This window comes from Artibeus jamaicensis, unplaced genomic scaffold (assembly GCF_021234435.1).
Source record: "Artibeus jamaicensis isolate MK-2021 breed Jamaican fruit bat unplaced genomic scaffold, CSHL_Jam_final contig_3214, whole genome shotgun sequence".
Classification (NCBI taxonomy): domain Eukaryota; kingdom Metazoa; phylum Chordata; class Mammalia; order Chiroptera; family Phyllostomidae; genus Artibeus; species Artibeus jamaicensis.
In genome coordinates, this window is record NW_026521760.1 from 527092 (window position 1) to 549848 (window position 22757).

General features: G+C 35.1%; 1 protein-coding gene across 3 annotated transcripts in view; it reads right to left on the reverse strand.

The window, feature by feature from the left end:
- FAM172A (family with sequence similarity 172 member A) overlaps positions 1-22757 on the reverse strand; it is a 412801-nt gene that overhangs the window by 157931 nt on the left and 232113 nt on the right. For all 3 annotated transcript variants that reach the window (XM_053663579.1, XM_037164133.2, XM_053663580.1), the window contains one exon: positions 2187-2303. In XM_053663579.1, coding sequence (XP_053519554.1) covers positions 2187-2303 — 117 coding nt within the window. The remainder of the gene's footprint in view (positions 1-2186; positions 2304-22757) is intronic.

Genomic DNA, 22757 nt, shown 5'->3' on the forward strand with positions numbered 1-22757 from the left:
GTTCTCCCAACACCATTTGTTGAAGAGGCTATCTTTACTCCATTTTATGTTACTGCCCCCTTTGTCGAATATTAATTGACTATAGAGAGTTGGGTTTATTTCCGGGCTCTCGGTTCTGTTCCATTGGTCTATGTACCTGTTTTTATGCCAGTACCAGGCTCTCCTAGTGACTCAGCCAGATCATTATCAAAACTCAGTTCTCCTAATTCCTTTGTTCATGCTTTTTGTAAGATACTTTGAATAAAAAAATCATGCATAAAACAAAAGGAAAATATAGTTCATGTATTTCATATTATTGGGGGTGAAAAGCTAACAACAGTAATAATAACTGTGATTTAAACTTCTTTAAAGTGACAACAACTGTGGTATATCTTTACTTATGTTATTTCCCAACCACATTTGCAAGGTAGGTATTACATTTTATAGATGAGAAACTGAATCTCAAAGATACTGAATAACTTGCCCAAGACTCCAGGTAAGTAGCTAAGTGGGCTGGGGTTTGAATTTGGTATGTCATAAATACAAAACTTCTCCTGCTGCCTCATGCCCAAGGCATAATCGAGGGGGTTGAAAGAACTATTTAGGAAATGGGTCATTTGTAAATTTTTTAAATTTTTATTAAAAGCTATTAGCAAAGAAATATATGGAAGTTTTGATTACAGTAGATGAGAGGCCTTTATCTTCTGTCTATTTCTGTCAGATGAAAAATGCACTAATATATTCTGATTTTTTAAGGGGATGCCTAATACAGTCTTTAATAAGAAATACCTTAAAGTAAACCTAAATAAGTTGTGTTATGTTCATCACCTAGAATGAGATACAAGGAATGCCCTACTAATAAAATAACGAGCAGGGGTGTTTCTAGTTTGGGATGGGTCCTATATTCCATAGCGGTTATGTGTGAGGGAAAAGTTACTAATAGCTCATTTATTAACCTTACTAACATAATGCTGGTATATGGCTACATATCCATTTGGACAGACAAACATCACAAAAAGTATCAACAGGAAATACATAAAATTTTTCTAGAAATAGAAACAGTTTAAGCCCTTCAGAGGGACAATTAAGGATGCAGATACATTGTAAATGAAAAAAATGAAAAATAATAGGGTATGTTTACATATTATGAGGAATGGAGTAAAACTATTTTGGACATTTTATGATGAAAGTAACTTTCCCTAATGCAGAATAACAACCACAGTATAAACAGATTTGTGGTAAGATGATAACACCACTATTGGGATTATATAGCCCAGTCTTATTTTTCAAAACTCTTCAACGGTTAACTTTTCAGTCCTTAGAGTGTACCATGAGGGCTGGTAGACATTACCCACCATACCTATGGTGAGAGGTCAGCTGACTAAATGCCTGGGTATTGTTTTTTTTTAATGGGAGAAAATCAGGAAGGTCAACCAATTAATTCACATAATTATGTGATTTGACTAAACAATTTTATAGCATGATGCAGTGATGTCAATTGCTTACAGTTTCAGAAAGGTAAATATAAATAAAAAACTTCAGCTGTTTATCTGTACTAGGAATAAAAGAATGGGCTGGAAGTTCTTTTAAAAAATGGGAGTGTGTTCATTCAGTAAGTCCCTGTTAGTTTTCAGGTTCACTAGCCCTTAAAAAGTGTGACAAGAAGCTTTCTTAACCTGAGGCTGGACCATGACCAGTCCCCTCCCCGGGTTTCTCCTAGCTCAGGCATCTGGCAAAACACTATTGAGCTTCTTAGGTCTTCTCCCCCTACTGGCAGTAGTGAGCCAATCCACTGGAGAGTGGCACATGTGGACTGCCTTTAAAGGAAGGATTAGACCCAGTGTAAGATTTATTTCTTGTGATGCAGCAGAATCAATGCTAAATAACAGATTGAAAAATTAAATATCAGGGAATAATAACCTCTTAACAGACCATGACCTTCTTCAGCCAAAGTTCCTACATACATTGTATGCATATGTAATCTACAGAAAGCCAAAAAAAAAAGAAAAGGGCTTTCAAAGAAGTATTTTTTCTTCGGAAGGGTTTTCCTCTTATTATTTCATGTATGTCTAGCTTTTTTCTATTCCCTCCAAATGTTCTGCCTCCAGAAAGAAAGGTTGGGGGTGGGAGGCGATATAAGTTGGTGGGGGCTCAAGACATAAAGGCTCACACTCATTCATCTCAGCCTGAATAAAATCCAGTCTTACCTCTCTCATCCATTCTCGAATGGTTTTGCCAGCTTCTTGATGCCACACATTGTGAACAGAGTCTGTCAAGGCCACAGCAGTTACCTTATTTTTTACATCTGCTTCTCGTTGAATCATCTGTTTCAAAAAAAGAAAATAAAATATTGGCTTCAATTTTTTTCTACAAGCCATAGCCTGCTTAGTCATATATATAATAATATATTAAAAATAAAAAAGCAATATGCATCTCTTGTTCAAAGTTACTCTTTTCTGCACTGAACACATGCTCGCTCTACTCTTGTCCAGAGATATGAAAAGACCTAAAATTTTCTTTTAAAAAATAATACCACTTAAGTCTTAGAACTACACAGCTCTGTCATTTTCTATGTGGTTTGACAATTCAAGGACTAAAGGGATCACAAGGGGAAAGAGGAGGATTCCCTGAGGACTTCTTTTACAAGTTTCTTCTACCACTTCCTATTTCAGTGCTTTAGGGAAGTTAGTACCTGTAGGCCACTGTTGGCTACTTAGGACTACCTTGCATTAATTTTCAATAGATGGTGCATAAGTAAAGAAAGATATCTGGCTTTGACTTCTCCTATTTAACTAGCCTGCTCTTCACCATGGCCTTGTAATTCCCTGGTGTTTTAAATGGCCACAAAGATCTTTCTCTTCAAAGCCTATCGATGTAAATTTACTTTCTAATATATTTCTTTAAGTTGACAAACTATTCACTTTAACTTCTTTCTGTAGAATGTTATTTCTAGAAAATTAAATGATTCTAAAATTTGAAAAAGGGTCACTTGAAGAAATTGAAGAACTCATCAGTGGTCTACAAGATAAAGAAACTGAAAAATAATAGTTCTAGATTAAGAACACAACATGCTTTAATAATTAACTAGTGACCCTAATTTGACACAACAAATATAAGAAAGTGTAATTAGAAATACAGTTAAAAATTACAGTAGATTTGAAATTCATAGCATGCTCCATTTCCTTTCATCAAATGTTTTTACTCCCTTTTGCTGATTTCTATGAATTGTATATCAAAAATATATTACCACATTTAAAAGAAAGGGGGAATTCAGAATGGTGATGGAAACTCACACAAAGAATATTGCGAGCTGTGTTTCTGGTACCATATGATGTCTGTTGGCATTCTGAATTTAAAGTGTCTCTCCCTCTCTTTTAAATTTCTTTAAACTCTGAACACACACATCTTCTTCGATGAATACTATACCTAATAAGAATCTATTTCATGTTAACGCTGCCTCAGCAGCACTTTCTGCACCTGAAATTTTTGTTCTGTTTTTTCTGTGTTAATAGAATGTGGAAATTTTAAAATCAATGTTGGATATCAACATTACAACATTAATATAAAAATTCACCTTGCAATATCAATAATACTTTTAAAAGCATAAAACAATACTTCAATTCTTTACATTCATTATTAAGTAGCTCACTACTTCCTTCTAGAATAGATTTTATTTTAAAATCAGATTTTCATTGGATCATGCTGGCACTGGAATATAAAAGTTTAAACCAACATTAGATAATAAAAAGCAAAATTCCACAACAGCGACTCCACGTGGCACATGAAGAACCTATGTCCTTACTCTCACTTTCTAAACAGTAACACTTTCAGAGATCTAGAGCGACTGTTGCCAAAGTTACAAAATAAGAACATGCTTTTCTGGCGTTCTAAGAATATGCCCACATGTTAAAATACCTGCCCTGGATTTTACTGTGGTTGTTGTTAGTATATACGCCAACTTATTTAAGGCAGCAGTGTCTGAAGACACTAAATATTGAGGACTATTTGTGAAATGATATAAAATTAAGTGTTGAATAGGCCGAGGATTTAGTAGCAAAAGTAGAAAATCTGGGGATTAAAATTCTACAAACCTGGAAAAATATTTAGTTGTTAGATGGACTAACAGAGAAAAAACTTTGGTCTGTTTGCTTGTCTGGCTGACATTTCAGACAAGGGATGTGACGGTGTGCACTTTTCTTTATGTCACATCTGATCGTGTTACAATCCAGCATGATGTTCCCTTACACTCTTACAGTCTCCTACATCTTAAAAACCAGTTTTATATTATATTATTAAAGGTAGGGCATGGTTACATTACAGAGGATCTCAATAAAGAGCTGTTTACAAATAAACAGAGTAACAAAGAATTTGACTGTTTAGTATTAGAACTGTAAATCAGTGAAATTCTTCACAGTTTAGTTTTTCAGACTATTTCCCTCTGTTTCAGTCTTGCTGCTAACTGATCTGGTAGTTCTGGGACGACCTGCAACTGCCCTTCCTGTCCAGAGCCTCTGCTTCCTACATGTGTTAGCCTGGTTCATGGCCCCCCTTCCCTCCCTTACTGCCTCCACTGGGAATGAGCACTGATGAAAAGTGTAGAGAATGGCAATAGTAGGGGTAGACTGAACACAGGAATCAAGGTTACAAAACAGACATTAGATGGAATATACCCAAAGCAAGAAATGGGTGAAGGATCAGATGGGCAGAGAAACAACTTCCATAATAGTCTGTAACGGAAGGCCTTAATAGTCTGGAAAACCCAGAAATCTGAGAGGAAGTCTTATCACCAAAGTCTCACTAAATGTCAATCTAAGGTGGAGGTGTGGTTTTATTAAGATCCAAAGATGTGAACACCTTTGAAATTCCTTGCAAAATTCTGTTTCTGTAAGATACAAGTATTTCTCTGGGAGAAGACTCTTAACTTTCATTGATTTTGAAAGGGGTCTTAGTCTCTAAAATTGATAGGAACTATGGGATCTCAATGTTTCCATATAATCTTGAATAAACTATAAACTACCTGCTAAATGATCCCTTCAACTAATTATACTTAAGATGAATTTAACATCTATGCCACCATTTCAAGCAGAAAGGACATTCCATTTTTGTTCTAATACCTTCAGTATGGGTCAGTACTCCCCCTCTAAAGAAGTGAACCCTACACTAGCTGGTCTTCACCCTACCCTAAGAGAAGAAATAGATAACTTCGTTTTCCCATATTTGTGGCCCAGCAGCCATGGCTCTCAGATGAACAGCTTTTACATTTCCAAGTCCAAGGGGACCCACTGAAAGAGGCCAGTGTGGGTTGGGGTAGGCATGTATGTATGTGCGTGCAGGCCCATATTTTTATTTGCATATATAATGTGTTTTAAACATGTTTTTGAGGGAGATGCTTTAGTCTTTCATCAGCAAAAGCCAATACCTTTACAAAGAACTCTGACATGTGTTACACATCTGCACTGTGAAGGTTACAGCATGTGAATCACGACTACAGGAAAGAATATTCTGAAAGAAACTCGAATAGTGCATGTTTCCTTGAGATTAGGATCTGACACTAGCGTACGTTTATAAATCTGAGGATCATTACCACTGTACGAGCATGAATGAATCATCACTCTGGTTAACAGCACGGTTGAGGTTTGACATGTCTTTTTTTAAAAAAAAATATACGTATATAAATAGATTAGCTCCCTCTAGAGCTCCCTGAGTTAAGATTTCAGATTAAGTTGTTTCAAAGATTTGAAAAGTATAAAAAGCTGGCATCTTTTCACATTTTTGTTAGGAAGATTATAATTACACTCAGTGATTCTACTTGAATGTGGTCTTTATGTGGTTTGATACACTATGATATTTTACCACAAACCTCTTCCTTCACTTTCCTTCAGAAATCTGAAGACCCACACAGAAATCTGCCTGTACATCCCCTGGTGTATGGCCCACTGCCCTGTGGACTGAGTCCTACTGTGTTAAAAATGTGCCCTGGGCCAAATGACTAATCAGCCAACACTGGGTTTGGCAGTCTTTTCAGTTAATGTCTTCCTGAAGATTCTTTTGCACAAGTCAATCCCAATAGCATGCTACTCAAAGAACAAGTATCATCTCTGCTGCAACATTAAAACCTTGGTTCTGTCATCCAAAGCTCTTGAAGTACCTCTAGTGATTACAACTGAAATACACACTTTGGTAGATGAAATATGAAGACTAAACTGCCCAGCAGGAAACTCAGATAAGTATGACATTCAGCTCTCACAGTTCTGTATTCACAATTTTTTTTTTAAAGTAGAGGCTTTTAAGTAAGTAGCCTTCATAGGGAATGCAATAGTTAGGTTCAAGGACTTTGGAGCACATTCCCTGGGTTCAAATCTCTGTTCTGCCACATCTAGTAATGATACCTTAATTAAATTATTTCAAAGTTTTCTGACTTAGTTTAGTCACAGGTGAAAGGGAGATGATAAACACACCTAATTCTCAGAGTTATTGTGAGATAAGCTAAATAGAAAGCAGAGGACCTGACACACAGCACACAGTTAAAACAGATGATCCCAAAAAACACAATGCAGAATACCTCACCGGTATAAGCCAAGTACCTTCTCTTTTCTCAGTGTAGACAACAGAAGCTTACTTTAGAATGCAATTAATGACAAGGAGTATTTTTTAAAGGTGTAGATATATACAGGAAAAATTATGAAAGGCTCTTTTTCTCCCTTAAGAGTATGTGGCTCAATAATTCTAAAACCATCTGGCTGGGTAGAAAGAGCTGATTATTGTGTCTGTTTAAAACCCTGTAATCAAAATACTAGACCAGTAATAGCACCATGCACTTGGAAATTAAAAGAGAATAGTTGAAGCCATACTGTGATAGCTCCACTTTCCTGCCACCAGTGGGGCTATGGCTTAGCAGTGACAGGCTGGTGGGAACAGAGTCCCTTCACTGCTTTGTCTTCTGCAAAGAGAGTGTAGCTCAATATATTTTTATAATCACAGATATGAAGAATGTCCAGAGGAAGGCAGTATAGTTTTATAGTTAAAGTATGCACAGCTCTGGAATTAAATGTCTCTGTATATATATCTCTCTCTATATAGATACATACAAGGTGGTCTGTCAGAAAGTATCCAACCATGAACCATGAAAAATAGAGGCATTTATTGAAGAAGATACAAGAAACACTGTATATAGGACAATGATGTCTCAGTCTCCTTCAAAGTAGGCACCTTGGGACCTCACACAGGTCTCCCAATCGCCACCAGCTGCCCTCTCATATTTTCCTGACTCTCATCAATGATCTTAAATATCTTTCCTTTCAAAGGTGACTTTAGCTTTCGGAAAATCCAGAAGTTGCAGGGCTCCAAATCTGGGCTGTATAGGGGGGCTGAGTCACCTGGGTGATTAGCTGTTTTGCCAAAACACTCTGTATAAGACATGATGCATGAATGGGTGCATTGTTGTGATAAAGCTGCCAATCACCAGCTGCCTATAGCTGTGGCCTTCGGAATTATCTAATCAATTTTTGCAGAGCAATGTTCAAGCTTAATGCAAAATTTGATGCAAGTTTGTTGTTCTACTCACTTAGTCATTATGAATGTGATGGTTACACAGTACAAATGCTCACTCAAGGCATCTCCTGCCCCCACTGACAAGTACAGTGAAGTCACCATTGTTCACACATGGGCATTCCAGCCCATTCTCCTTGGCTGCCATGTTACATTGATGTTATGCAAACCGTTCTTGTTATATTAACAATGGCTGGATTTTTTTTCTGGACAGACCTCATTAAAAAATATTATATATATATATATATATATATATATATATATATATATATATATATATATATATATAGTTGTTTAATCATTAGGACACAAAAATAGGAACAATAGTTGTCACCTCACAGAGTTGCTGAAGGATAAATGAGATAAAGCATATAAGCAATCATTACTGACAACAACAATTATTATTACCTTGACATTCATTTCTGATTTCTAAAAGGTATCCTTCCTTTTAGATATGGTATCTATACCCTCTTCAGTGGCATCAACATTTGTGCTGATAGGGTAGCAGTTATGAAGTAAGTGTCCTACAACTGCGACACCCAGCTCTACTTCCTCAATTATGTAAAGTAATTTTGGCTTGCTTAAATGTTTTTAAAGGAAATAATTAGGCATACAGAGGATGACAATACATTCCAGTTAGCTCAGAAAAGCTTTAGTTTATGCCTATTGACCTGCAATAATTATTAAGAGTGTCCTCTTGCACTGTTAAAAGTGCTCTTGGATGATAACACTTGGTTTGGATGAAAAGTTACATGGCCACTGTACATATAAATATTAACACAGAAGTTAAATGTTACCCTAGTGAACAGATACATCTTATAACGTTTCAGCATGTGCAATGCTTAGCAATTTTAAGCATACATCCACAACCTATATAGTTATCACTATAAAATAACCACGTAGGAAAACATACAAGAAATATTTCCAGAAGTTCCTAAGTTCAAACATAAGGACAAGCCTTAGCACTGTGCTGAGCCCCTCACAGATGGACACGCAGCCTCACACCCTAGGTAGATAAACACGGCCAGCTGGAACTCCACTGTAGCAACAGGATAAGACAACATTCTCTTTTCCTGTGCTTTGAAGCCATAGCTTCAATTCTTACAACCTTTGTCTAATTTCAGGAAGGAAAGGGCTCTCCACAGGCAAGAATCCCAAGGGATAGGGTATGTAAACTGAAACTTCTTGGGTCACATGCATTTATGAAGATAAGTCTCCAGCCACCAGTTAGCGAATAGCAAGTTATGATTTATTATTTCAGGCAGCCAGAAGAGAGCAGTAATAACTTCCTTTTCCTTTCCTGCCTAGACCATGGTGCCACGTGCAGACTCCTTCAACAACAAAAAAGCATGTGTAAGGGAGGTTTAAAAGAAAAAAAAACAAAAATAAATATTAAGTGATTGACAATCTGGGAGCTGGGAAAGAAGACCAGTGCCTTACAAAAATACATGAAATGAGAAAATAGGCAACAGTTTGAAGAACTTACTCTAGCAAGTACGGTTAGAAAATTATAACAAATATAGATGAAGTGGATATATTATAAAAGTATAAGAAAGGACTAGACTTTGCTAGTCCAAAAAACTAAGGCAGGCTTAGCAAAGGAGATGTTTAAATGGTTATGTGGTCTTAAGGAAAAATGCGAAAACATGAAACTTTTATAAAGATCGCAATAAATATTCCTGATACAAATAAGTAGTAAGCATGTTCAATATACTCAGTTTAAAAATCACTTATGAGACTTCATTAACTGGTAGATACTAAAAATACTTTGGTATACATATAGATAGCAAATTTGTTACTCATTGAATGGTTTAAAACTTGTGGCAAAAGATTTCATTAGGTTTGGCATGGGCAAGCATATATATTCAGTTGGGAGAGTGTTAATACACTTAAGTTTTAAAGCATACCATTTTCTTTTGGTCTTAGAAAAAAGAAAGATAAAAGCAAAAGGTTTCCTTCCACAAAGATAGATAGTAGATAACCAAAGTATAAGAGATTACATTATTTAACAAATTTCTTTTAAAAGCATTTACACTAGGTGTGAGGCGATGGATATGTTGATTGGATTGGCTGTGGTGAATATTTCACAATGTATACATTTATCAGGGCCATTTAGTAGTATACCTTATATATATATACAATTTCTTTTTTTTTTTTAGAGTGGGAGAGAAACATCAATGTGTGGTTGTCTCTTATGTGTCCCCTACTGGGGACCTGGCCTGCAAATGAGGCATGTGCCCTGACTGGGAATTGAACCAGCTACCCTTTGCTTCATAGGCCCATGCTCAATCCACTAAGCTACACTAGCCAGGGCAAATATATACAATTTCTGATTGTCCACTATACCTCACTAAAGCTGGAAAAAACCTTTACATTGAATTTCCACACAGATGTTTAGTGTGTTTAAAATTTAAATGGTTCTTCTCAAATTTCTTTATTAAAAATTCAGGTTCCAATTACCTGTATTATTTTCAATATATTTAAAAGACTGTATATTCCATTACCTGGCATAAACACAGAAAGCAATATTCTAATATATCAAGTATTCTAGGTAATATATTATTACTATAAAGTTGAGGAACACATGATTTCTGGCCCTTTAGTAAGGCAGGTTCAGATAAGTTCTGCAGAAACCCTTAACATTCTGAGTATTTATATCTACATTATCTCATTAGATAGAGCAATTTCTTTTTAAGTTTACTTGTAGTTGAAGGAATATGTACCTGCTTTATAGATGAGGAAATTGATGCTTAGAGAAAGCAAGTTGCCCATATTCACATTGTAAGTGGCACAGCTAGATTTTTTAAAAAGATTTTAGTTATTTATTTTTAGAGAGAGGGAGACAGAGAGAGAAATACAGATGTATGAGAGAAACATCAATAGGTTGCCTCTCACATGCCCCTAACCAGGGGCCTGGCCCGGAACCCAGGCATGAGCCCTGACAGGAAATCAAACAGGTGACCTTTCAGTTTGCAGGGTGCTGCCCAACCCACTAAGGTAGATCTTTAAACTTCTAATCAAAACCTAAGTCATTATACCATGACTATCTGTATATAATATTCTGTACTTTGTTTTGGTAATGATTATATCAGAATGTTGTTCACTGTCTTTATTTCCTACTGAATTGTAGGCCACAAGATGGCAGGACCATATGTGCCAGGTAAATTCCACATCCCCATTCCCTGCTCAATGACTGGCACGTGATTGGCACTCAAAAATAATTTGTGGAGTGAATGGAGGACCTATTTACAGAAATGGAATTAATCAGGGTAGGGATGGTTAGGAAGGTACGGTGATATCTGGTTTGCATATTTAGAAATAGACCACACTGTACAGTGGGTTCACCAGGGAACAGCCTCCGAGACGGCGGGCATGTACAAAGGAGTGCCCTTAAGATCAACATCTTAGGAAAGATGGGGAACAAAACAGGAATGAGCAGAGAGATGTCAAGGTGAGGAGAAAATCCAGTTACACCCCTGCTACCCCCAGGAGCTCTGGACATAGAACGACCCTTTGGCATTATCCCTAGATGGCTTGGCTTTTAATCTTTCACACTGTTCTGTCTTTGACTATGGGCCCCCACAGCAGCCAAAGCAACCCCTGAAGGGGCCAACAGCTGAACAATGTTTGTTTAAAGCACCCGCATGAGCTAGGGCAACAGGTCCTCTGCTGAAGGAGCAACTGGCAGTGTATCGCAGAACCTACTAGAGGCCATAACTGATGTTAAGCATTAGCCTACTCTCCATTCTAATCTAAGTCAGCCTTCCAACCTGCCTAGCATTTTGCCATGTTTGTGCACTCAGGATTACATTATGATTTAACTCACTAATATCTATGAGATGGAGTAAATTTATCTCAGATTTTAGGTCTCACAATTCAATGCCATATTACTATCCTATCAAATTTAGTGTTCTCACCCAACTAAAGACCACAGAGAAAAACATAAAGTTAAAAGATGGAGAAGTACTGACTATTAAAAATCATAAAGAAATCAGTAACAAGTTTCAAAAATTATCCTATAAATCGATTGGGAAATGGTTTGATTATCTGAACTTCAAATAAAATATATATGCCAGATGAAGCAAGGTATGCTTGTGATTTCAAATCTGAAGGAACTGGGGTATAAAATAACTAACTCCAAACTTCAAATAAAAATATGTAATCATCACTATTGGTGCCTGCCACGATAAACTGAAACCTGTTTGTGTTGGGAAAAGGAAGGGTGAGCATAGATAAGTTTCACCGTGAAAGTAGCTAGGTGAGCTTTTCAAATCTCAGCCTTTAATTGCTATGTTTAAAGAAAACAAAGACTGAGTTATATAAAATTTGACACTGAAGATATTTGAGATTTTGATTCTTTTCCAGACTTTAGTTTCTCTGTGTCCTCAGATATTTCTGAGTTTTCGCTTCTAGAAATTCAGGGTAAACTTCATTTGATCATATTTCTTTAAATGGCGGCTCAAGTTGACACAAAAATGGTGTGGTACTGATGTAATTTACATATATTGGAGGGATTATCTTAACTTTTAGATTCCAGTATAGGCACTGACCCATTGATATAGTAAAGAAAGAACATCTAAATATTCTTAAAGCATTATGTATGAATCAATTGTGGGTTTCTGGGGAGGGTTGACATCCATTTTTAATGGGAAAGTGAAATCATTGTAATAAGTATTTGTCACAGGCTTCCTACATTGTTTGAAAATATTTGAACAAGGATACGCAGATGGCTCTTCTAACACAGAAACGTACGCTAAATACCAGGAGCTTCTGTACCTGCTTAAACATTCAAGTGAATCCTGTTGCTGAAAGAAATTTATATTCAACTCAACTTACATGGGCTGTTTAAATGCACACTCTACTGACCTACAAATACAGAACAATCCTTTAAGTTGGAACTTTTTAATATGATTCTGATTATATGTTGTCATTTTTCTTATAAAAGCACATCTCAAATTTCTAAAACGATAACAAGAGTGTAAGAGGAAATGGCTTGAAATATGTTAATATGAGATAGGACATTTGGGGATTGTATTTACTGCACAAAATCACATAAATTTTAGATGAAAGAAAAGATGAGGCTGGTATAAAAGTAGCTAGTTACACCTCAGTGTCTCTGGTTCTACCTTCATTTCACATGTAGATATACTACGTGTAGTAAAAGAACACTTCTGAGTTCAATAACAGTGAGCCACAAACAACAGTGACTACACACCCAGTGTCCTCCACCAATACCCACCATGCTGAAGCACGCAGGAGTAGCACCTCGGAGCACTAACAGGAAGGGGAGAACCCTGACACCTGTCAGCTGACGACAGCTCTGATGCCAGATAGCACTGAAAAATTTACACTGAGGAAGGGTATACGTGTGAGTGAAAGAGAATTATTCTCTAGGCTATTTTTTAAAATTCCATTTTTTTTCTTCATGTGTCTGTTCATTAGCACTTCTTTGTGGGATATTCCACTAGTTGAGCCAATGATTTAGAGTCTATATTCTACAATCATTAAATATCGCCTTCCTTACATGAGTATAAAATAATTCAAACAGCAATAATCTAGAGTAAATATAAGTAGGCAGCACAGTACAGGATGTTTAATAAGCAACGGTATTTATTATGGTAGGAAGCAGAATTTCTGTTACATCACACCTTTTGTTAAGTAGCCAATTTAGCCAATACGAAATCCTATAAAACAGCAAAGATATAAAAAGGAGTCAGTAGTTCACTAATTTAGAAAGTCAATTATATGTCACTGTTTCATATCAGGTTAATTACTTCATTTACATTTTTGGAATTTTAAACTAGTGCATGAAAGGTGACAGATTGACGGCACTGCAGACTGAAATTCTTACGTTAATTTTCCTGAGTGTTAATAATATAAAAGGCAACATACAAAACAGGATTACACATAGGTTTATCTAATGAGATTATAAGTGAAACAGAGAGACATGGTGTGGAAAGGGGAGAACAAGAGAGAGGCTTTCAGTGAAACTTGACTGAAGAGGTAAGAGGTAGGTAGGCTTCTATGTTGCTCTCCTAAGCATACATGTACGAAAGAATGGAGGTCAAATATCAACAAAACATCAGTGTGTCTGAAGGGAGGAGAGTGAGTGACATTCAAGAGATGTTGTAAGAAAAAATCCCCAGTGACAAGAAACAAAGTGACTACTTGTGGGGAAAGTTATAATCAAGAGTGTAATGAGGGGAGGGGGAGGAGATACTCCCATAGACAAAGCACAGAGAAGACAATGCACAGGGATGAGGAACAAATGCTGAGTTTTCATAGTTCTGATCCTAACCCACTTTCACAGGAACCCAGCCTGTCACTTCTCGCTGTGGGTGTCAGGATGAAATCTACCATACTACTTTATGTCACTAAGTTGTCAGGAAAAGCAGAGCTTCTCTCAGTCTGTTTCTTCCCACACAACCACCAGCACATACTATGATCTATTAGTCTCTTTCCTCTTCAAACAGAAAGGACAATAAACCCAATGCTGAATTTTCCAGTACTTGAATCAAATGCTTCTAGAAGTTAATTTGAATATTGATGCTACTTTTTATTATTTGTGGGAGTGAATGGACCCTTAAAGCTTTAAAACTTACATTCTAATAGTCATGAATGCAATGGAATTCTATGGTCTCCTGTGGCCTTTTACTTAAAAGAATACATTTCAAGTAGCATCATGGTTTACTAAAACCAGTTTAAATATTTATTAATATGAACATTACCTATAATATAGAAGAAAGGAAAGTTGTCAGAGACATTAGAAATTAGTCCAATTCCTTTTTGAGCAGATGAGAAAACAGGTGAGATGCCTTTGATGCCACCTCTAGTTTCAACAAACTATTGGTATAAGCTCAGCTATGATTTCAAGGTCCACACCCGAAAATGCCTCTCCTTCACTCTCCATCACGGTACCTAAAATCACAGATGTCATTAGTTCCTTGATGATGTGTTTTAGTACTTTACTTCCTTATAATACCCTAGGCTCCAAAGTGACATAGTATTATGCAAGTTTTGGGGTTTACAGGCCACCAAAGTGGTTCGCACACAAGCTGCTTTAATTCCGTGGACAGAACGCCTGTTATTTTGTTTTGTTTTTTTTTTCTGATCAATTTGGCAGGTAAAGTCAGTCAAACTGGTCTCTTCACATAGACACCGCCTTACTATGGAAATGAATGTGAAAACATTCATCTTTGTCAGAAATTATGTCAAATTATTCAAATTTATTGGTGAATTACAGCAAACATCCCAGCTGATGAACATCTCAGTCATATGTTTTTTAGAGAACACTTATGGTTCTGAAAAGATAACATTGCAGTGAGCTCTCCCATTCTGACACAATGCTGTCTGGAGAGAAGATCAAGTATTACTGAAGATAATAATTTATTTAATCACAAAAATTTCCAAAGATGCCGAGCACTAGAAGTATTAAAATATGACCCTTCAGACAGTGTTGCTATTGTTTTCTCCTCTCCTTGTTGTGTTCCTCTTTCAAACCCCCTCAGAAGCTGTCTCTACGACTGTCAGTTTCCACCTTTCCACAGACACACTGCAGCCTTCACATTAGCACTGCCTCTCTGGCTTGAGGTAATAAACGATCAGCTACAGCACAGTGGTGTGATGTGCGTGTTATTTTTTGCTGTACTACACCCAGCCAATGTCTCAAAAATTAATGCAAGTATATCAAGATCTGAAATTAACTTTTTATAGCCAAAAGCAACGTCCTGCTAGGAGGAGAAAAACCTATTATAAATGGGCTGGCATCTGATTGCTTGTAGATGGTGAGTACCAAAAAAAAAAAATCAAATTATAAAATGTTGAATATAAGAAAAGCTGCCCCATATTGATTAATCAGGGTTTTGTTTATGAACTGATATGGTCTAAATAGGTAGTATCAAGTCTTAGTGACTGATGTTTTACTAAAGATCAGAGATGAACCTAAGTCAGCTAATTCACTTATGATGTTATGTAGAAAAATTAGAAAAAAATACTTGTAATAAAAAACCAAACCATTTCTCTCTGAACTGTGTATTAAACTTGAAAGTTTTTTTCTAAGAAATTACCTAAAAGTAGTCATGCTTAATATGTTTAAATGTATGTTATATAATAAACACTATCAAGTCACTTTGGAAAATCAGAACAGAAAAGAATCAACCCAGGAAAATGCACATATTCATATGTCTTTAAAAATATTTTTTTTTAATTCTCATTAAAATACCCATTTAGTGAAAAACAATTTGGGGTGCCACAAGGCAGAGGTACTTCACCAATTTTACTTAAAACTGTCCAAGTGCTGATGCTCGGATATTTTACTAGTGTTCAGACCAAGCTTCACTTACACTAGCAATACTTTTTGTCCCTTTTTGGTTAGGACATGAAGTATAAGCCATGAAACTTTAAAATCTGTAAAAATACTTTATTCTAATTACTCATGTTAAAAATCAATATCTTTAGCTAATAAAAACAATGAATGATTTAACTGCATGTTTTAATACATACAACACATGACTACAACTCTGGAGGAGAGGAATGTGAAATTTTTAGAGTTCTCTCATGGATCTGATTAATTAGGAGAACCAGGAAAATATTTTCCTACATTCTATAGGCTACTGATTGCTTTCTGCCTTTGGAGGGGAAGGAAAAGAGAGCCGGAGAGAGTTTTATTTAAAAAAAATAACATAAAAAGTCATTCATGTCCTTAAAGATGAACAGGTAGTCCTGTAGTTTAAAACATGAGTATTTAGGTCTAGAATTAACATTAAGATTCTTTAAAAAATGGCAATAAAAAATCTTTATATTTTTAGGAAGATCAAAGTGTAATTTTCAATTGAAAAAGTTTCATTGTACAGAAAACTGTACTTGAACAATAATTAAATAAATTTAAAAAAATAAAAAAGTTTCATTGTGTTGTTAATTCAGTAATAACTAGTAGCCACAGCTCTAATCTATAAATATAGTAATGAATGGTAGCATATCCATTTCTCTCTATTCATTTTTAAGTGACCAGTTAAAATAGAAGATTAAATACAGTTTTTAAAATAGCTTAAAAGAAGTGCAGGTCACTTTTGAACTAATTCCATGCTTCAAAATTGGAGATGAAATCACTTAAATTTATAGGCAAAAAGGTACAATTATTGCTATTTGTGCTCTTCATTCTGATCCTGTTGCTTATCTTTCTCTTGACCTTTACCCAAATGCATCGCACTAACTTTTGAATGCTTCCTCTCACTTGATTTCTAAAGCTGTTCATCACACTTGCTGGCTAGAAGCACAGCTGGCAAGGGATCTAAACCTCATCACTGGGCAAACTTGCCCTTCTGGTTTTGCCAAGAATGACATTTCCAATGAAAAAAAAAAGTTACTGTATGGGACATGGGATACTGTATTTGTTAGTGAAAACCAATAACTCCACTCCCTTTGTTAGCACTACATATAGGCATTAGAAGTAAAACCAAAATAACAAAGAATTAAGTAGCCTAGAGATCTCTAAATTCAACTGTTAATTAGAGTAGGAACACAGAATCAGCTGAGTATTTTTACTCATTTTCTGAAGAAAGATGCAACTGAGGATAAGCAGTGCCCCCTAGTGTCAATAACCACAGACAAGAAAAGCTAAAAGGAACTTAACTGAACTAAAATTATTAAAAATATATGCATGTGATAAATTATAAATCCATCATTATTTAAATTCAAAATTTCACATGTATCTAAAGTCATACCATTTAATCATTTATTTAATACTGATTTGCTCAGGAATGCACACTCTCATGAACACACACACGCACACTGTACACAGAATGACATGGCCAAGATGTCTTTAATGTTCTAGGCAGCTCAGAAAAAATATTCCACCCAGCACAGCAGGCCATGCATGAAGCGGGTGTCAGCAAGCCTGGCAGAATCACTCACTGTGAAGACATTTAATAGGAACTGCTGAATACACAACACAGGCAGTATGGCCTGAATGGCTAACGTGGAGTGGCCAGGACGGAATCAGAAGGTTTCAGACCCACCCGAAACTGTAATTAAACCTGTAATGAGTGTTTCAACTTTTTTTTTGGCTTTTGTTGGTAACAGGAGGTTAGCATATTTAGTCTATATTAAAGTCTATATTGCTATTGAAAAAACTGTAACTTTTACTGCGCATATTCCAAATACTGGATCCTAAATTGTATATTCAAATAAATAAAATACACATCTGTGTATAAGAAAAAATGCAACACAAAATTCAAATATTAAAAATATTACATACACTTCATGGAATTTAAGTTGAGAAATAATTTTTCTGATATAATCTATAAGAAAAGTTAAAAGTTATTTTTTAAAGACTAATGAAGCATCTATAGAGGGACATGTGATGAAAAGATAAAGTTAGCTCCTCATTCTACAAAATATTGTCTAGGTCACTAAGTTATGAATGTATTTTTTGTCATGTTACCTGTAAATGGAACTGAAAGAGGAAAACAGCCCCATGGAAAAAGACCATACAAATAAAAATGATAAATCAAGAAAGAGGAAAAAGCTAGGAGTTCTAGGCATATATGTCTCAAAGAAACTGCTAATGAAAAACCAATGAATAGAAAAACTATTGCTTAATTTTATTTGCATAAAAGTACAAGAAAAGATAGTTCGAGCCTATTTAAGAAATGCATTTACATAGCAAACTGTTAACTACTTTTCCATATAAACCAATAATGCATATACTGCTAGTTTTGCATTTTAAAAAGCAAAAAAAAACCATCATTAGGCTTTTGAAAAAGATTCCAATGTGCACTTAAATCGTTCCACCTTTAAAACGAGGAAGGTGTAAATGCGACAGTTTGCTAGCTATAATAGAACAACGTCCGCGTGATGGGAATAGACAGGTATGTCGGTCCTCTACAGCAACTGTCGCTGACACTTCAACTACTTACGTATAGAAAAAAGTGCTAAAATGCCTATTATTGAGAAAAAATTTTTTAAGTTTAACTTGGGCAGGGTTAAAAAATCTAGTGATTAAAGAACAACAATCTTCTTACTCGTCACATAATTTAGGTAATATTAAGAAGGATATAAATGCAGATGGTCATATCTATGTTTGTGTAAATTGTATTAATGCCCATTGCATCTAAAATATGTGCTATTTCTCCTAAAAATTTCCACAGGAAATGGAAGTTTATCCTGTATAGTAAAAAGAAGTACTTACTTAGCTAAGTAACAGTAAAAAACTAAACTCAGGTGTGTAATCGTTAGTGGAGAAGCCTGTTTCCCATCGTATAACATGCTATTGCAATTGGCATCAAACATCAAATAATTTTTTTTAGACGTCAATAAGCAAAAACATTATTTGTAAGAAGTTCCTGTGTTCTTTCATCTCTCTTACAAATTTTTGTTTTTATGGATACTTACAGCTTCATCATTAATTCAACTATAGACTATATGGTGATTATGTGTTATTAATGTAGGCATAAAGTAATATGAGATTTTCAACCTCAACCCAGAACTTACCTATATTACTTCCCCAAAGACCCCCCAAAAGGGAGAGAGATAAATTCTAAAAACAAAGAGATAATGGAACATCACTAAAAATGCTGCCATTTTTTTGAGATTAAAAATTAGGAAATTTTTAGAATTAACACAAAACATCTCTGTATGACATTGGGGATATATGAATAAATGTCCAGAGCCAGCTCCCCCCACCCCGGTTGTAAAGAAAGAAGAAGGTAAGCAGGACCATGCCTGTTGTATAAAAAAGATAATGAGTTAGTAGTATGAAGACAGTGAAGCTAGGTTTGTACACAGCTGAAAGGAAATAATGATTAAAAGCTATTATTATTCCCACACGGATAAAAGAAATGAGAACGGTCTGTAGTCCATGCACTCTATCATCACATTAACATGCCCGTGATTTTGTTTGATTTCTTTTTTAGAACAGCTCAGATAAAAGAGTTTGAAAGTATATGTATTCAGATACCTACACAAAGATAAATTTTAATATGTGAGCTTTTAGTTTTAATTTTGTAAAGCCTACATAAAAATGTTCAAATACAAAATTTCTTCTGCACATGTGTTCTAAGCAACTACAAATGAGAAGATTCTTGTGGAGTGTTTAGAGGCAGAAGTATAAAAAATAATTCCAAAGGAAGGTATTTCCTTAACATATGTGTACCTATTTGGGTATCTAGCAAGTAAATATTATTTGGAGCTGTTCATATTTACCAACCATGGTTAATACTTGCTTATTAACCAATACAGGTTATTCATTTACATAGTCTAGGGGCAGGAGTGAGGAGGAGTAAAGAGAAAGGTAGTTAACTTCTATTTTATTCAAAATTATATAATCTTTGTTCATGTTTTATTCCTCAGAAAAGTAATACTTTTGCATAAAGCAAAGTATATAAATTTTACTGATATTTTAAATATTTTATTTTGAAAAATGTCTAACTTTTATGTATACTGTGAGTTAAAACAGTATACAATTAAATTGTGAGTTACAATTACATCAGATAAGTTTTGACCAACCATTAATATGTAACACTATCCATACAGAATTACAGAAAACTTAACAAGCACATCTTTCATGAAGAGATATCAAATTTCCTTTCAGTAAACAAAAATACATTTTTTTTAGATTTTATAAAGAGATGTATTTTAAATACATAATTAATGATGAAGGATTTTTACTACAAAGTTATTGTGGCATTATTAGAAAGTCTCAGACTCACAGTATGCTTACACTAGAAACACAGTAGCTTCTTGGAAGCACCAATAAATAAGTATATGACACTTTGTGAAAGGGAAATAAGAAAAGGCAGAAATCATTGTACCTTTCCTTCCATGATTTAAAAATCATTATTCCAGTATTTGAAAACTTTTTAGCAATTCCTTGATTTTCATCAGATATGAGAAAGAAGAATAGATTTCACGGGACAACTTTTTAGCAGATATTTCATGTACTTTATATTTCCCACCATCTTACAGCAACGCCCCTGTTTCCCCAGTAATAATTTATAAAGGCTCTGAATGCCGTGAACACAATTCAGACTCAGACCTCCACATCCCTGTGTGGGGAAGTCTGGAGAACTTTGGTCCTGGGTAGTACCTGAGCAGTAATAAAAACAGCAGCCACCGCACTACATCCTGATCATTATACAAAGGCCAAGTTCTTTTTTTCGGCCCACCAAACACTGACTTATATTTCTTCAGTTCAGGTCCATACAAGAAACTGACCATGTAGTGTAAATTTGGGGGAAGAAATACAGTAATTGTGACTAAATTATATAGCAGAAAGTCTGGCCAGCTCAAATGCGTATTTATACTATTCATAGTTGCTCATGGTCACTTGTATTTGGGGTTGTCACTCACTCTTATAAGGGGTTTTCAATAGATCTCCTGGCGCACCATACACTTGTTGGGTGTGTGTAGCCAATGGTTCTTCCACACAGCTAAGCAAAAGCACTTTCCAGCATCTGAATTAGCTTGTTTGATCATGGGTTGCTGTGAAATAAAAGACTCTTCTGACTTCTGAGGTAAAAGAGCTCTCCTTCACTCATGAGATTATTTTACACCTAGCAGGAGCTTAAGATATATACTCATTCATTCAGATATGCAAATATAACCACCAGAGACAAGTGAATTATGCAAGATGATGTACATTTCATTTCAGCTGGAAAAATGTGCAAACACTATACAATTCCATTTCAGAGAGCTATACTTGAACCAAGTTGTGATGCACTGCACAAAAGTTGCAAAGTAATATCTGTTTTTCCACAGACAGGACTCAGCTTTGAAGAGCTGCTTTTAAGTACTCGAAGAGGTTTTTCATTTTAATACTTTTATATGCTTTTTTCATTAGTATTTTCAAAAACTATCAAACCTATTTTTAACCTTAAAAATAATTATATCACTATTTTATGAATACTTTTCTCATATTTTTATGATTTATATGCAAGTATGATTAGCAATTTTAGGCAGTCTAGTTATGCTCTAATCACCCCAAAATTAATTTTGCCAGTGGAAGACCATATTTTATAATATATATTGTTTACACTAATAATAATTCTGCTTACTGACACTTCTACATGGTAAATAAGTTTCATACAACTTGTGTACACTTCTCATTAATGTTATAGGTTTTAGTGGATACCTTTAAAATAGCAAATGATGTTATTTAAAAACTTGAAATGATTAATCTTTGTGTAATAAACACTTAATTCACTCCAGGTTTAATTTTAAGCCACAAATTCTAGCATTTTAGAAACAGACAAAAGAAATATGATCTCTAATATTTTACTATCAAATTTTACAAAACAAAATTATTTAAGTAGAAAAAAATGCATTTATGGCTTATGGTGATACACACTGAGTGATGCCGCAGTGAGACCACTGAGTGAAATAATGATGCATTTTTTGGTCAAACTGAATTTTTATACTTTAACAATATTCATAAATAATGACCTGTTTAATAAAAATAAGGCAGCATATATGAAAATGTTCTGACTTGTATGTAACTGTTAACTAAATGTGCTTTCTGGAAACATTAAGAAATCATCATGGCAGAGTTTAATTACCAACTACACAATAATCAAATTCGGCCATGGCCCATTTCTAAATCTTTGCCAAAAGTAACCCTTCTTAAAAACTCACATAGGCTTCGATAGAACCACAGGCTGGTCAGGAGGAGGATACTGTCTTGCATCTTGAAGGAAGCCTAAGTTTGTCTCACTGGTTCCTGACTATAGACCTAGAAAATAGGGTGGTGGTAATGGGCATTTTCTTGATAATTAGCTGTGTAGGCAAATATGCTCTTTGGCAGACAATATAAATGTTGGTTTAATGACCAGCCAATAAAGAGTGCTAAATTGCAAAACATTCATTGCTCAATTTCTCATGGATTTGGTTGAACATTTAATCCTTAAACTCAGGTTTCCATTGTCACCAAATACCACCCTGCCACAAAAGTTATGATATAACGAAGTATGTTTTATCCATAATTGATATGCACCTGCTTAATAATTTCCATAGTTGACAAGTTTATACTATTCACATTAACATCACTAATGATGAAGAGTAACAGGCAAGTCATTCTGGACCCTTGGATTTATAATGAAACTAATAAAACTTTTTTGTTTAAACACATATAGCAGTACCCATCCCATGGAAACTAAGGCATTTAAAAGGCTGGTAGAGATAGTAGTAACCTATCACAAAACCAGTAAATTTCAGTTTATGTCTAGGTTTAAGAGATC